Source organism: Heteronotia binoei, unplaced genomic scaffold, assembly GCF_032191835.1.
Source record: "Heteronotia binoei isolate CCM8104 ecotype False Entrance Well unplaced genomic scaffold, APGP_CSIRO_Hbin_v1 ptg000532l, whole genome shotgun sequence".
Classification (NCBI taxonomy): Eukaryota; Metazoa; Chordata; class Lepidosauria; order Squamata; family Gekkonidae; genus Heteronotia; species Heteronotia binoei.
The window spans coordinates 703,969-716,135 of record NW_026800046.1 but is presented as its reverse complement, the minus strand read 5'-3'; the positions used below and the strand labels follow the sequence as shown (position 1 = coordinate 716,135).

The following is a 12,167-nucleotide window of genomic DNA, read 5'->3' as shown; positions in this document are numbered from 1 at the left end:
TTCCACCTTCGTTTCCTTCCCTTTCCCCCATCTTTTTCTCCCCAACACTTTTTCTGTCAATCTTCCCTTACCCCCTTCTTTTTGTCCCTCACCCCTTCTTTGTCAATCTTCCTCCCTCTCTCCTTCTCTCCCACCACATTTTCAGCACCCCACAGCTGTCTCCCCTTCACTGGCTATGATAGACCTTAGACTGTTGCCCAGTTTGGTTGTGCCAGGCCTACTCTCTCTGGCCCTGCTTTGACCTTTCCCAGGCTTCTGGGAGCCACTGCACTGGCCACAGTTCCCCTGGGAGCCACTACACTGGCCACAGGTCCCCTGAGAACTGCCACCACAGTCTTGTAGCTGGGGGCCATGATGGTACCAGCAGGGTCCCCACAAACTGCACCAGCAGCGTTAGCCTGGTCATCAGTAGGTACAACTGCAGCAAAGATGGAGGAAGGTACCTGGAGGTCAGCAGCATGGTTTTTTGGAGGAGGAGGGAGATATTTAAACCTCCTATGTATTCTTAAAACTTTCAGATTTTTCTGCAAAACTGTGAGGGGGTCCTTTTAAAAGGGAAAAGATGTGGTAAATGTAAAAAAGCCAGCTAACATCACTTGTGAAAAATTCTGCCTTATTCTTTTCTGCCATGTGCAAGATTACATGTTGTTAGATTACAATACTTTAAGATGAGGTAAGAAAAGGAGAAGTTGCCTGAGAGGCAATCTTCCTCCTAACAGGAAGGACAGTGGAACACAGGCTCCACAAAGTCTTTAGCAAGTACACAGTCTCCTGCTGTTTGAGCAAACTCCTATATTGACTGTGCAACTCTCTGCAGAATTCCTCCTTTCTAAACACAATTTCAGTGGGCTTAGACCGGAGTAACTGCATAGGATTGCACTATAGAACTCTGAATAACTATTTGGATATATTGCCCTACTATAGTCTCTTGTACACATGAATATGAATAGAATATGAAGAAAAATCTAGATATGAACTATATTCACCATTTTAGTATCTACAAAATGTACAAAAACTAATATTTCTAGGTTTTCTATAATTTGTGGACTAACCTGTTAAACATCTCAAAGGTCCTAGACACAATAATTTGTTCACTTTTTTTAGAATTTAAGGGCAAGGTCCAGTTGTGTAAGATCTGGAAAAAAAATTACACATCATCAACAATTTAAAAGGATATGAAAAATTTTACTTGATTACTCTGCTATTCACTTTACCTGCTACTAATCTGATAGATAAGTATCCTTATTAACAGAGATTTTTCTTTAAACTATGGCAGACAGCCAGTAATAGTTTAAAAAAAAGTACAAAACTTTCCTTCCTTGATGATACTAAATGTTCAGTGTGTCCATGCCCTAGAATATGTACTCTGAAATATTCAGTATAACCAGGGAATGGAAGAACCACAATGGCTTCTTAGATAGCTCCCTGCAAACCTTTAAGAGAAAAAAAATGCCAACAAGCTGCCATTGCTTGATAGAAGAGCTGTGGAGTAGGGGAAGTGAGCAGAAAACCTTCACCTACTAAGGATCAGCCGTGGTTCACCAGCAACTGGGAAACTCTTCAGAGAAAGACTCATCAAAGGCTTAGGTCCCCACTATAGCTAAGGCTCCCTACTCCTCAGAGCCTCCAGGGGAAGACCACGACTGGCTTTCATTTGAAGGTCAGTGGAACAGGCAGAGCAACAATCCCTTGAGTGGATCTGTCCACCCCTAGCACCCCCACAGCCTCCCTCAGAACCAAAACCCAAGAAAGTGAAGCTTCTGCCAAGCAAAGGAGCATACACCTGGCATCTCAAAGCAAACTGCACTACATGCAGGAGGAAAGCACAACTCTCTAGATCTTTGCAGGATTCAACTCTGGAATAGAAAGATGTGGAATTATCAGTACCCTATATAAGCCTTCAGTTGAGCTCAACCCTGAAATGTTTCAACGTAGCTCATGGTAGTCCTTGCGAGCTCCAGCAGAAAGGATCCTGGCTACCTAGCTCTCTGTTCCTGTTACCAGGCTGCAGCTCCTACAGCTGGGATCCACTCCAGGCAGGCTTGATCTTGGCTGCCAACCAGAAACCCCCAAAGCTGCCTTCTCTGGTTGACCATTTAGAGAAAACAACACTACCTCTCTGCACTCATTCAAAAAGTTGAAGCTGAGGCAGCTGCTTCAGAAACCAGATCCTTTGACAGCAATTCTTCAGTATATAAAATCAAAATAAAATGCAGACAGCAAATAAATTTTAATAACCATGCAAATAAATTATATGCACTCAGCAAAATAATATTCACTGCACTGCTTTGTGTTTTTCATAATAGAACCATATTCTGACCCTAAATTAGGTTATCACTGCCCACTGACAGCTGGTTGATGGATAGAAATGGAGGGCAGCAATCATCATCCCTGCATGATGATACGACTTCCAACATGAGCCAGAAGTGATAGCATTGTGCCAAGTAGACACTCTAGCTCTTGGCCCAAGACTTTATGGAAACCACAGAGTTTGGGAGTAAGTGCTAGAGTGTCACCCCAGATGCATTGTCATTGCTTCTGGGTCACACTGGAAGTTGTGTCATTGCAAAGGGACAATGATCCCTTCAATATGTTTCTGCCTCCCCCATTTCCCAGTCCATGTCGGGCAACCCTACCTTAGGCAATATTGTTGAGAAAGTTGGCTAAATCACCAAACTTTATACTTGATTAGAAAGGAGTACTCTAAGAAATTCCTGAAACACCAGCCCTTCAGTTCTAAAAACAGCCTACTGTATAACCTCTGTAATTCCATTTTCATTTTTTTGCTAGTGCCTGGTAGGATGTCTGGTTGTCTGGTAGGATGGCCAACAGGCCACTCTCCAGAGAATATTTCTGCTTGTTTTCATTAGTATTTTACTGAGTTCTTACCTAAGAAAGCTAACTTGTTTTCCTCTGCCACTGGGTACTAGGGGCAAGGTATAGCTTGGCTTTTCTCAGCATTTAGGGATGTAACTTTGATGACAATATTCTTGACTTGTAGCCAGCAATTAGGATATAAGATGTTTAGTTTTAGCTGTGTATCTTATCTCAGATTCTGGCTAACTTTGCTGTGTGTGTTTGAGACTCAGAAAATGGAAGCTTGGCCTTCTGTTTCTGTAAAATCTTCTTCTAAGCAAACCTGGAACTTGCATATTATAGTTTTTGGGATTGCTGCAAACCTTGGAGTTTCTGACCAGAACTTCAAACACCTGGGTTCCAGCATAAGAAATGAATCTTGGGTTCCAGAACTCTGTGTTTATCTTGTAACATGCAGTTCCAGTATGAGCCAGCTCTGGACAATTGACAGCACACTCATGTCAGTTGGAACCAGAATGAAATCTTAATCTTTTCTCCTTTACCTTTAAAAAGGACTAACAACTTTTATGAATATAAAATGGAAAACACATTTTAAAACTTTACCTGCTGTTGATGTCTCCTTTTAGGCCCAAAGTCTTCTACTTGGCCAATCTGAAGTAAAATAAATTCGTCCGGTCGCCGATCAACCACATCCGCTACAAACGGCCCTCCTAGTTCTATCTTTAGAAGGGCAGAATCATGAGCATTTGTAAAGTTTATTGCTGAAAGTCAAACAGTTAAGGGCAACATTTTTTGCTGAATACACATACACGTGCGCGCATACCTGAAGGAGAACACTCAACTTTCCTTTTCCCTCACTGTAACAATTGAGGAGGAATTTGGGCTTCAAGATAATGTAGCTGATGGCTTAACATCTCATAATTCCTGATGAGACTGATGGAGAAAGGATTTACTGTGTTAATGTTGGCTGAGATGAGCAAAATGGGGAATTGGATCTACACTAAGTCTTCCATTCACAGAAGGAGGGGGACGATTCCTGTTGAATCCTTCTCAATTTGTGCCTCATACCCCAAGTTCCTCAGGAACAGCATTTTAGGGAGATCAGTATGCCGCAGCAGGAAGGCAGGGGAAGGGAAGTTTCAGTGATGGAAATACCTTCCATTAGCAGAAAATATAGTGTGGATTCCCCCATCCTCATTTCCCTCAGCGACCACAAATGCTAAGCTTAGCCTAGGCTAACAGCTGCATGTTCACCTTCACTTCCATGGATGCTACCTGGCTGTGAAGTGAAGCACACAAGTGAAACCTCAGGGAACCATGAGGAAAGGCAGGGTATAAATGTTTTAATAAAATAAACCTATAGCAATAAAAACAGGTTGCTTACCTGTAACTGATTATCTTCGAGTGGTCATCTGTGCAGTCCCACACATGGGTTTTCCCGCTGGGACGAACCTGACCTCAGAGAATTCAAAGCTAGCCTAGACGTTTATTTTGGCGTGCATTCCCTCCCGCTCTGGGGAGCAGGCATCCACTGCGCATGCCTGGAGCAAGGGGAAGGCGCTCCACCCACCCAGTTTCTTCTAGCCGCTGTAGAATAGTAGTATAAGTGTAGACTATCTTAAAAACCAGCAGCGGGGATGGCTGGGCGGGCGTGTGTGACTGCACAGATGACCACTCGAAGATCATCAGTTACAGGTAAGCAACCTGTTTATCTTCTTTGTGGTCTCTGTGCAGTCCCACACATGGGTGACTAGTAAGCTGAACTGCACAGAGGTGGGTGCTGGTTCTGAAAAGAAACTACAGAGGTTATACATATCAGTTAAAAACATCCACATAAACACAAAAATAATTGCACTCACCAGTGGAGAGACTGTAGGCTTCAATCAAAGATAGAGCGGAGTACAGCCTGTCCAAAGGACGAGTCTCGCCATGCACGAACATCTAATGCATAGTGCGTGGTGAATGTCAATGTTGAAGACCAGACTGTAGCAGCACAGATGTCTTCTATAGGCATGCCTCTGGAGAAGGCAGAGGACGTAGAAAGAGCTCTCGTGGAATGGGCTCGTAGATGTTCTGGGGCAGGTTGTTTAGCCAGTTGACAGCCACCAGCCACTTAGAGAGTCTCTGTGTAGAGATTCTTTGTCCTTTTTTATGGGTTCCGTAGGCTATGAAAAGTCTCAAGTCCTTACGAAAAGAACCCGTCCTGTCTATATAGTAAGTAAGGGCTCGACATACATCAAGATTGCATAAAGTTCGTTGGCCCTTGTCGGTAGGATTTTGGAAAAAAGAAGGCAAGGTAGTCGGTTTCCCTAAATGGAAGGGTGACACAACCTTCGGGAGAAAGGCAGGGTCAGGTCGTAGAACTACTCTGTCATGGTGGAAAACGGTGTAAGGAGGGTCTGTCCAAAAGGCGCATATATCACTGGCCCTTTTGCCAGATGTAAGTGCCACTAATAATGCTGTTTTCCACGATAAAAGATTCAGTGGGATAGATGCCATTGGTTCAAAGGGAGGTTTCATTAGTTGGCTTAGAACCAAAGATAAACTCCAAGTGGGGTGTAATGAACAGATTGGTGGCCGGAGATACAGAATGCCCTTGAGAAATGATTTTGCAGCAGGATGGGAGAATACTGTGCGTCCTTCTATATGCGGATGGAAAGCCAAAATGGCAGCTAAGTGCACTTTCAACGAGGAATAGGTAAGACCAGATTCAGAAAGAGAAAGGGTGTATGACAGGATTTGAGCTATAGAAGATGATGTAGGTTGGAAATTGTGATGAGTAGCATACTCAGTGAACCGTTTCCATTTTAGGGAGTAAGACTTCCTAGTAGATGGTTTTCTGGCATTCAACAGGACGTGTCTGACTTCCACAGGAAAGTTTAAAAATTGATCCTCCATGTGGTCAGCCGTAGGCGACCTGGGTCGTGATGTAGGACCTTGCCATTCTATTGTGAAAGAAGGTCCCGAGCTTGAGGGAAGCAGTGGAATAAGCTGTTGGAGAGAAGAAGAAGGGTGGTAAACCAAGGTTGACGGGGCCACCATGGTGTGACTAGTATGCAATTGGTTTGATCCAGTTGAATCTTTTGGAGTGTCCTTGTTATTAGTGGAATGGGTGGGAACAGAAAGTGGAGTGGTCCGTCCCATTGGTGGAGAAAGGCATCTCCCACAGAGTGGATTGAAGAGGGGCCTCGCATATAGAATTGGGTGCATTGGGCATTGTCTGGAGAGGCAAACACATCAATAAGGGGAACTCCAAATTTTTTGAAGACTGGTTGGAGGTATGACTGTTCGAGTGTCCACTTGTGATCGTTGACGAGTTGTCGACTTAGGGTATCCGCTTGGATGTTCTGGACCCCAGGTAAGTGTACAGCTGTCAGGTGTATGTTGTGTGCAATGCTCCAATACCAAAGGGTTAGAGCTCTTTTGCAGAGACGGGTGGATGCGGTCCCTCCTTGTCGATTGATATAGAACACAGTCGCCACATTGTCTGATGTAACTTGAATGTGTCGACTGTGAAGTGATGGCAGGAAGGATTTGAGCACTCTGTGGACTGCTAGGAGTTCCAACAGTTGGTGTGGAGAGATTTCTCGTATGCTGTCCACTGTCCTTGCACTGTTAGTGTGTCGAAATGGGCTCCCCAACTCCATCTCGAGGCATCCGTGGTGATGATGGCTGATGGAGGTTGTCTTAGGGATGGCATCCCTATGAGGAGATGATCTTGTATTGTCCACCACTCTATAGCTGGTAAAATGTGACGTGGAACTGTCAGTAGGGTTCGCTGAGATTGATGATGAGGATGGAACAAACCACAGTTGTAGGGGTCTCATGCAAAGTCTTGCATGATAAAGGACCAAGGTTGTGGCCGCCATCAAACCCAGCATGCATTGGAAGGTAAGGGCTGTCTGGGTTGGGTGAAATATGATAGCATTGGCCAATGTTTGAATATTGCTGACTCTGTCCACTGGCAGATATGCCTTGTGATCTACAGTCGATAGACGTGCTCCTATAAACTGAATGTCTTGTGTTGGAACAAGGTTGGATTTTTGGTGGTTGACTTGTAGACTTAGAGATGACAAAAGTTCCAGAATGGTCGAAATTTCCCGTTTTAGTTGTTCTTTTGATTGACTCACTACGAGCCAGTCGTCTATATATGGATAAATTGCAATTTTCTGTTGACGAAGGGACGCCACAACCATTGCCATGCACTTCGTGAAAACCCTTGGTGCTGTGGATAGGCCAAAGGGAAGGGCCCGGAACTGATAGTGATTGTTCCCGACAGCAAACCTCAGGAATCTTCTGTGGCAATGGTTGATCGTAAAATGGAAATATGCCTCCTGGAGGTCGATGAGTGCTATCCAGGCATTTTTGGGAATGAGAGGGAGGATGGACTGCAAAGTGATCATGCGGAATTTTTTGTATTGGATGTGTCTGTTGAGTTTGTGAAGATCCAGTATCGGGTGCTGCCCTCCATCTTTCTTTGGAATGAGAAAGTATCGGGAGTAGAACCCTGTGCGATGGTATTGAGGTGGAACTGGTTCTATGGCCGCTTTGGCCAGCAAAGCGGCAATTTCTTCTTGGAGAGGTAGGGAGGGAGGGGTAGGTATAAAGTGATGGTGCTTCGGGGGCAAAGCGAACTCTATGGAGTAGCCCCTGTGGACAATTGCTAGAACCCATGAGTCTGTTGTTATTGACTTCCACATGGGGTAAAAGGGAAGTAGCCTCAATGCAGTTGGATGGTAATGACGTACTAGTGGTGGTGGCAGTATGAGCAAGTCAAAGAGACTGCTTCGTAGCCGCAGCAGTCTTCTTGGCTGGCTGAGGTCGTTGGCGTTGGTGAAATGGCTGTTTAGCCGGTGGGGCCTTATGCTTCCAGTAGTCAGTTTGTCTGGGAGAGCGGGGGCGCTTGTAGAACGGTGTCTTCCATGGTCTTTGTCTATTAGTTTGAGATTGTTGCTGGTTAACTCCTAATCTCTTGGCTCTTTTCCTACTATCGTCCACTGTGGTTTGGATGTCATCAGTGGTTGCATTGAATAAGCCTTGTCCATCAAAAGGAAGATCTTCAATTTTGAATTTTATGTCCGGTTGGAGGGAAGATGAGCGTAGCCAAGCATGTCTGTGTAATGCTACGGAGGCTGCCATCGATCTTGAGGAGCAGCCCACAGCGTGTCTTACGGTGTTAATTTGCTGCTTGCTTAGACGATTAAGCTCTTGTAGGAGCTTAGAGGCTTGTTTTTGGGATGCTTCTGGCAGGGATGTTACCAAATTACTCAGTTGTGAGGAGATATTAAAGGAGTAGACGGCAAAATAAGCTAATAGTTATTTATTTTGGCTGTGGCTGTTGAGATAGAGTAGAGCTTCCTGCCTAGTGTATCCAGCTTTCTTCCTTCTTTCTCTGGTGGTACAGGATGACGCGTTTGCTTAGACTTTGATGACGAATACACGATCATCGAATTAAGAGCTGGATGATTAAACAGGAACTTGGATTCTGGTGCATGAATCTTGTATAGGGATTCAACGTGTTTGAATGTTGGAGGAATGGAGGTTGGCTTATCCCAAGCTTCCTTCAGAGCTTCTAGATGGACTGGTAACATAGGTAAAGAAGATCCTGCAGGTAGATCGGCATGAACCAAGTCATGGACCATGTCCGATATTTTTGGAAGGTCAGTTGTTAGTTTGATATTGAGTGTGGTGGCCATGTTAGAAATTAAGTCGAAATAAGATTTGGCTTCTGATGGAGACAGTTCCGCTGGTGATGCTGGAGAGGAGACTGAATGAGATGATTCAGAAGTTTCAGCTTCAGATTCCTCCTCTGGAGCGTCAAGTGGTGTGGTGTGTAGTATCGGTATCGTAGCCAGAGGCTTCGTCGTGGGTTGACTCGGCCGTTGAGGAGGTTGTTTTGAAGTCGATGTTGAAGGAGTCGGTGACATATTTATCGGATCCTGGTGAGACTGGACCATTCCTTTATATTTTGGTTGAGAAGAATCTCCACGGTACTGAGGTTCCACATCTTGGTATCGATCGATATGGTGCCGAGGGTAGTCTCAATGACGATGATATTCAACAGAAGGGGATCTCGAAGGTGTATAGTGACGTCTGTATGGAGATCAAGACCGGCTGTAGTAACAATATCCATCTCTTTCCCGACTCGAAGATCTTTCACGGTACCGACAGGCATGTAAATCCCGATCTCTCCCTCGGCTCTGAGATCTCTCTCGGTACCGATAGGTCCGGGGCTCTAGGTGTCGAGAGGATTCCATATGTAGTGGGGATACAGTAGCATCTTTAAATCTCCTTGGCGCCGACACATCCTAGAAGGAGTGCAAGTCGAGTTGGTTTTCCTGCATCTGGATATGAGATGACACTTCTGTCAGTTCCTCGGTTAAGAAATGTTCAGGCATGGATTCGTGAATGGATGGCAATGGTGATCGGGATCGAATCCTTATAACTTCCTCTTCGATGCTGTCCATCGGTATCAACAGTTGCGTTGAGACGGCTGGAGTTGGAGACGATTTCGGTACAGAAGTCGGTGTTGTAGCCGTAGTGTCAGAAGCTCTGGGATCTGGTAGGGTCAGCTTTGATACAACTCTCAGTTCTTGATGTCCCTTAGATGACGATTCCAAGTGTTTCTTCTTGGATTCGTGGGATTTCTTTGTATGTTTGCCGGACTTGGGCTTGCTGGGAACCAAGGCCACTGAAGCTGCCGGTTTCGCCATGTCCCTCTGAGGAGGCAGGGAAGGTGGTGATCTTTGGGACCCAGAAGCATACGACATAGCAGGTCGCAAGGAGGATTCCAAGAGGTAACTCTTCAGCCTCACGGCGCGGTTTTTTCTTGCCTGTTTTCCGAACTGGTTACAGTGAGTACAAGTGTCTGTTCTGTGGGGTTCCCCCAAACAGAACAAACACTGAGAATGGCCGTCGGACAATGGGATTTTCGCCCCGCAACGAGTACACTTCTTAAAAGTGACTTTAAGATCTTTTCCTTCCATATGGCCAGGGGGGAGGGAAGGGAGGCAAAGCGATAGAAAAGCGGGTAAAGATAGATATAGATAGATAGACAGACAGACAGACATACACACACACACACACACACACACAAAGAAAGTAGAAGAAAGAAGCGAAGATCAGACGGAGAGGTCAGTCAGGGATGACGCAAGGATGAGGTAATAGGCTAGGTTGACGAAGGAGACGCAGCAAGGAAGGACTATCCCGGGCGGCAGTTAGAAAGAAACTGGGTGGGTGGAGCGCCTTCCCCTCGCTCTAGGTATGCGCAGTGGATGCCTGCTCCCCAGAGCGGGAGGGAATGTGTGCCAAAATAAATGCCTAGGCTAGCTTTGAATTCTCCAAGGTCAGGTTTGTCCCAGTGGAAAAACCCATGTGTGGGACTGCACAGAGACCACAAAGAAGATCTGGATTTAGGAGTATGGGAAGACATTTAACACAACATCAACATTTCCCTACCCCTCCCCATATCTGCAGGCAGGAGATCATGGATAATATCAGTTTTTACATTATACTTTTTTGTTCAAAGTGCTTCATATAATCCTTAACATTGTAAAAAAGTTCCACTTTACTGCATAATTTTGGTAGGGAGCTGAAGTGATAGGGAGTTCATGGCTGAGGCAAGATTTCCCAGTTCATACTCTTAGCCACAAGACTACATCACATGGTATTTACAAATGATATTTGTCACTTCCATGAAAAACAGGACAAGTTTTTCCCCTTCACTCCCATAAAAGTGAATGCTTTTTGCTACAGGAACACAATGAAGCACAACCAATAATACCCATAATGCTATTGAATTAATGTGGGAAAACTACAAAGTAAATAGAATTGAGCAGAATAAATGCAGGATATTGGCATGTGCCATGATTGCTTCACAAGATGAGACAGAGTAAATTTAAGTACTACCTGGTGCTCACAATATTACTAATAGGGCAAACTGCAGACTTTCTATCAACAGTTATTGGGAGTTTCCATGAGAGAGCATCATGTTTCTGGTGACAGATGGAGCTGGCATGGAAATTCATCGTGTATGTAGTGGAGAATGGTATGACGGTTCACAGTATGACAGTTCACAAAGGTGGCCAGTACAAGTTACCAATCAGATGCTTTTTCAAATAATAGCTGACCTATACATTACCTGTCACAGGCTGCTATCACTCAGAAGTTGGCTCTTGAAGTGATCTGGGTTTTTGGAGTTTTTTGCTTTAATGTCAGGAGGACCTTTCATAGTATGCATTTTAGGAACTGCACACTGTCTTTCACAGTACATGTTGTTAAGACAGCCTGCAATTTCCTGCCTGACCTTTCCACAATTCTCTTACATTTTTAATTGTTTCTAATTGAATTGCTACATGCACAGAAAGATTAATAATCCTGAAGGACAATAACTGTATCCATTTAAGAAAATTGTTCATAAGAAAAGTTTTATATTGCAATTTGAGGTGGGCAGTAGGATGGCTACTATATTTTCCAATGTAATCAAATGAGTTACCCACTTCATTTCGATCCTATTTCAATTTTGAACGGTTATGTTTCAAAGGGTTTGCTGACCTGTATTAATTAACCTAATGGCCTGCAGCACTTTGACAGCCTGTAGACTATTTTATGAGTATAGCCAATAATTTCTAACTGCAAAAAGCTTCAGGTGCACATAATTACAGCTGCTTCCTTTATGACTAAAATACACCCTATAATTACACAAAATGGCCCATTCAGAAGCCATTACAAATGAAACTTAAAATTTTAAGAAGAAAATCTAACTTTACTTTCAAGATATATACCCATATAAAACAAAGTTAGCCAGTACTGCTTTAGCTGGAAACTCCTACTCTATATAGCACATTGAATGTGACATCCTTTGTAAAACTAATTGTAAGCACTTAACCAGAAGATTACTTGGCGTATGTGCTAAATTAGGCCAGTGCACTCAGAAGTCTACAAAATAGTGTCAAATGTTACTTCTGGATTTTAAAGCAAACATTCCACTATCAGCCTCCATGGAATGAATACGCTTATAATTACAGTCCTGGTTTCTTTAACATAAGACAAAACATATAGGATAACAAGCAAACATGTTCAACTTTTCTTAGTCCCTTCCCCTTCATCAGTTATTTGTGTTATTAATTCCCCTTTTCTTCCTGCTTCTACCCTCTATCCCATCTACAATCTTGTAAGTGTTAGCCAGCAGCCCTATGGAGATGTTCTGACTGTGCAATCTTTCACCACATGACACAGGGTTGCCACGCTCCAGGTGGGGTCTGGAGATCTACCAGAATTAAAACTGCGCTCCAGATTACAAAGATTAGCTTCCCTGGAAAAAATGGCTGCTTTGTGTTATACTTTGCCAA

General features: G+C 44.0%; 1 protein-coding gene across 2 annotated transcripts in view; it reads right to left on the bottom strand.

Moving 5' to 3' along the window:
• LOC132590674 (P protein-like) overlaps positions 1 to 12,167 on the bottom strand; it is a 92,282-nt gene that overhangs the window by 43,555 nt on the left and 36,560 nt on the right. For both annotated transcript variants that reach the window (XM_060263642.1, XM_060263643.1), the window contains exons 6-7: positions 3,421 to 3,578; positions 1,053 to 1,135 (exon numbers count right to left, since the gene is read on the bottom strand). In XM_060263642.1, coding sequence (XP_060119625.1) covers positions 1,053 to 1,135; positions 3,421 to 3,578 — 241 coding nt within the window. The remainder of the gene's footprint in view (positions 1 to 1,052; positions 1,136 to 3,420; positions 3,579 to 12,167) is intronic.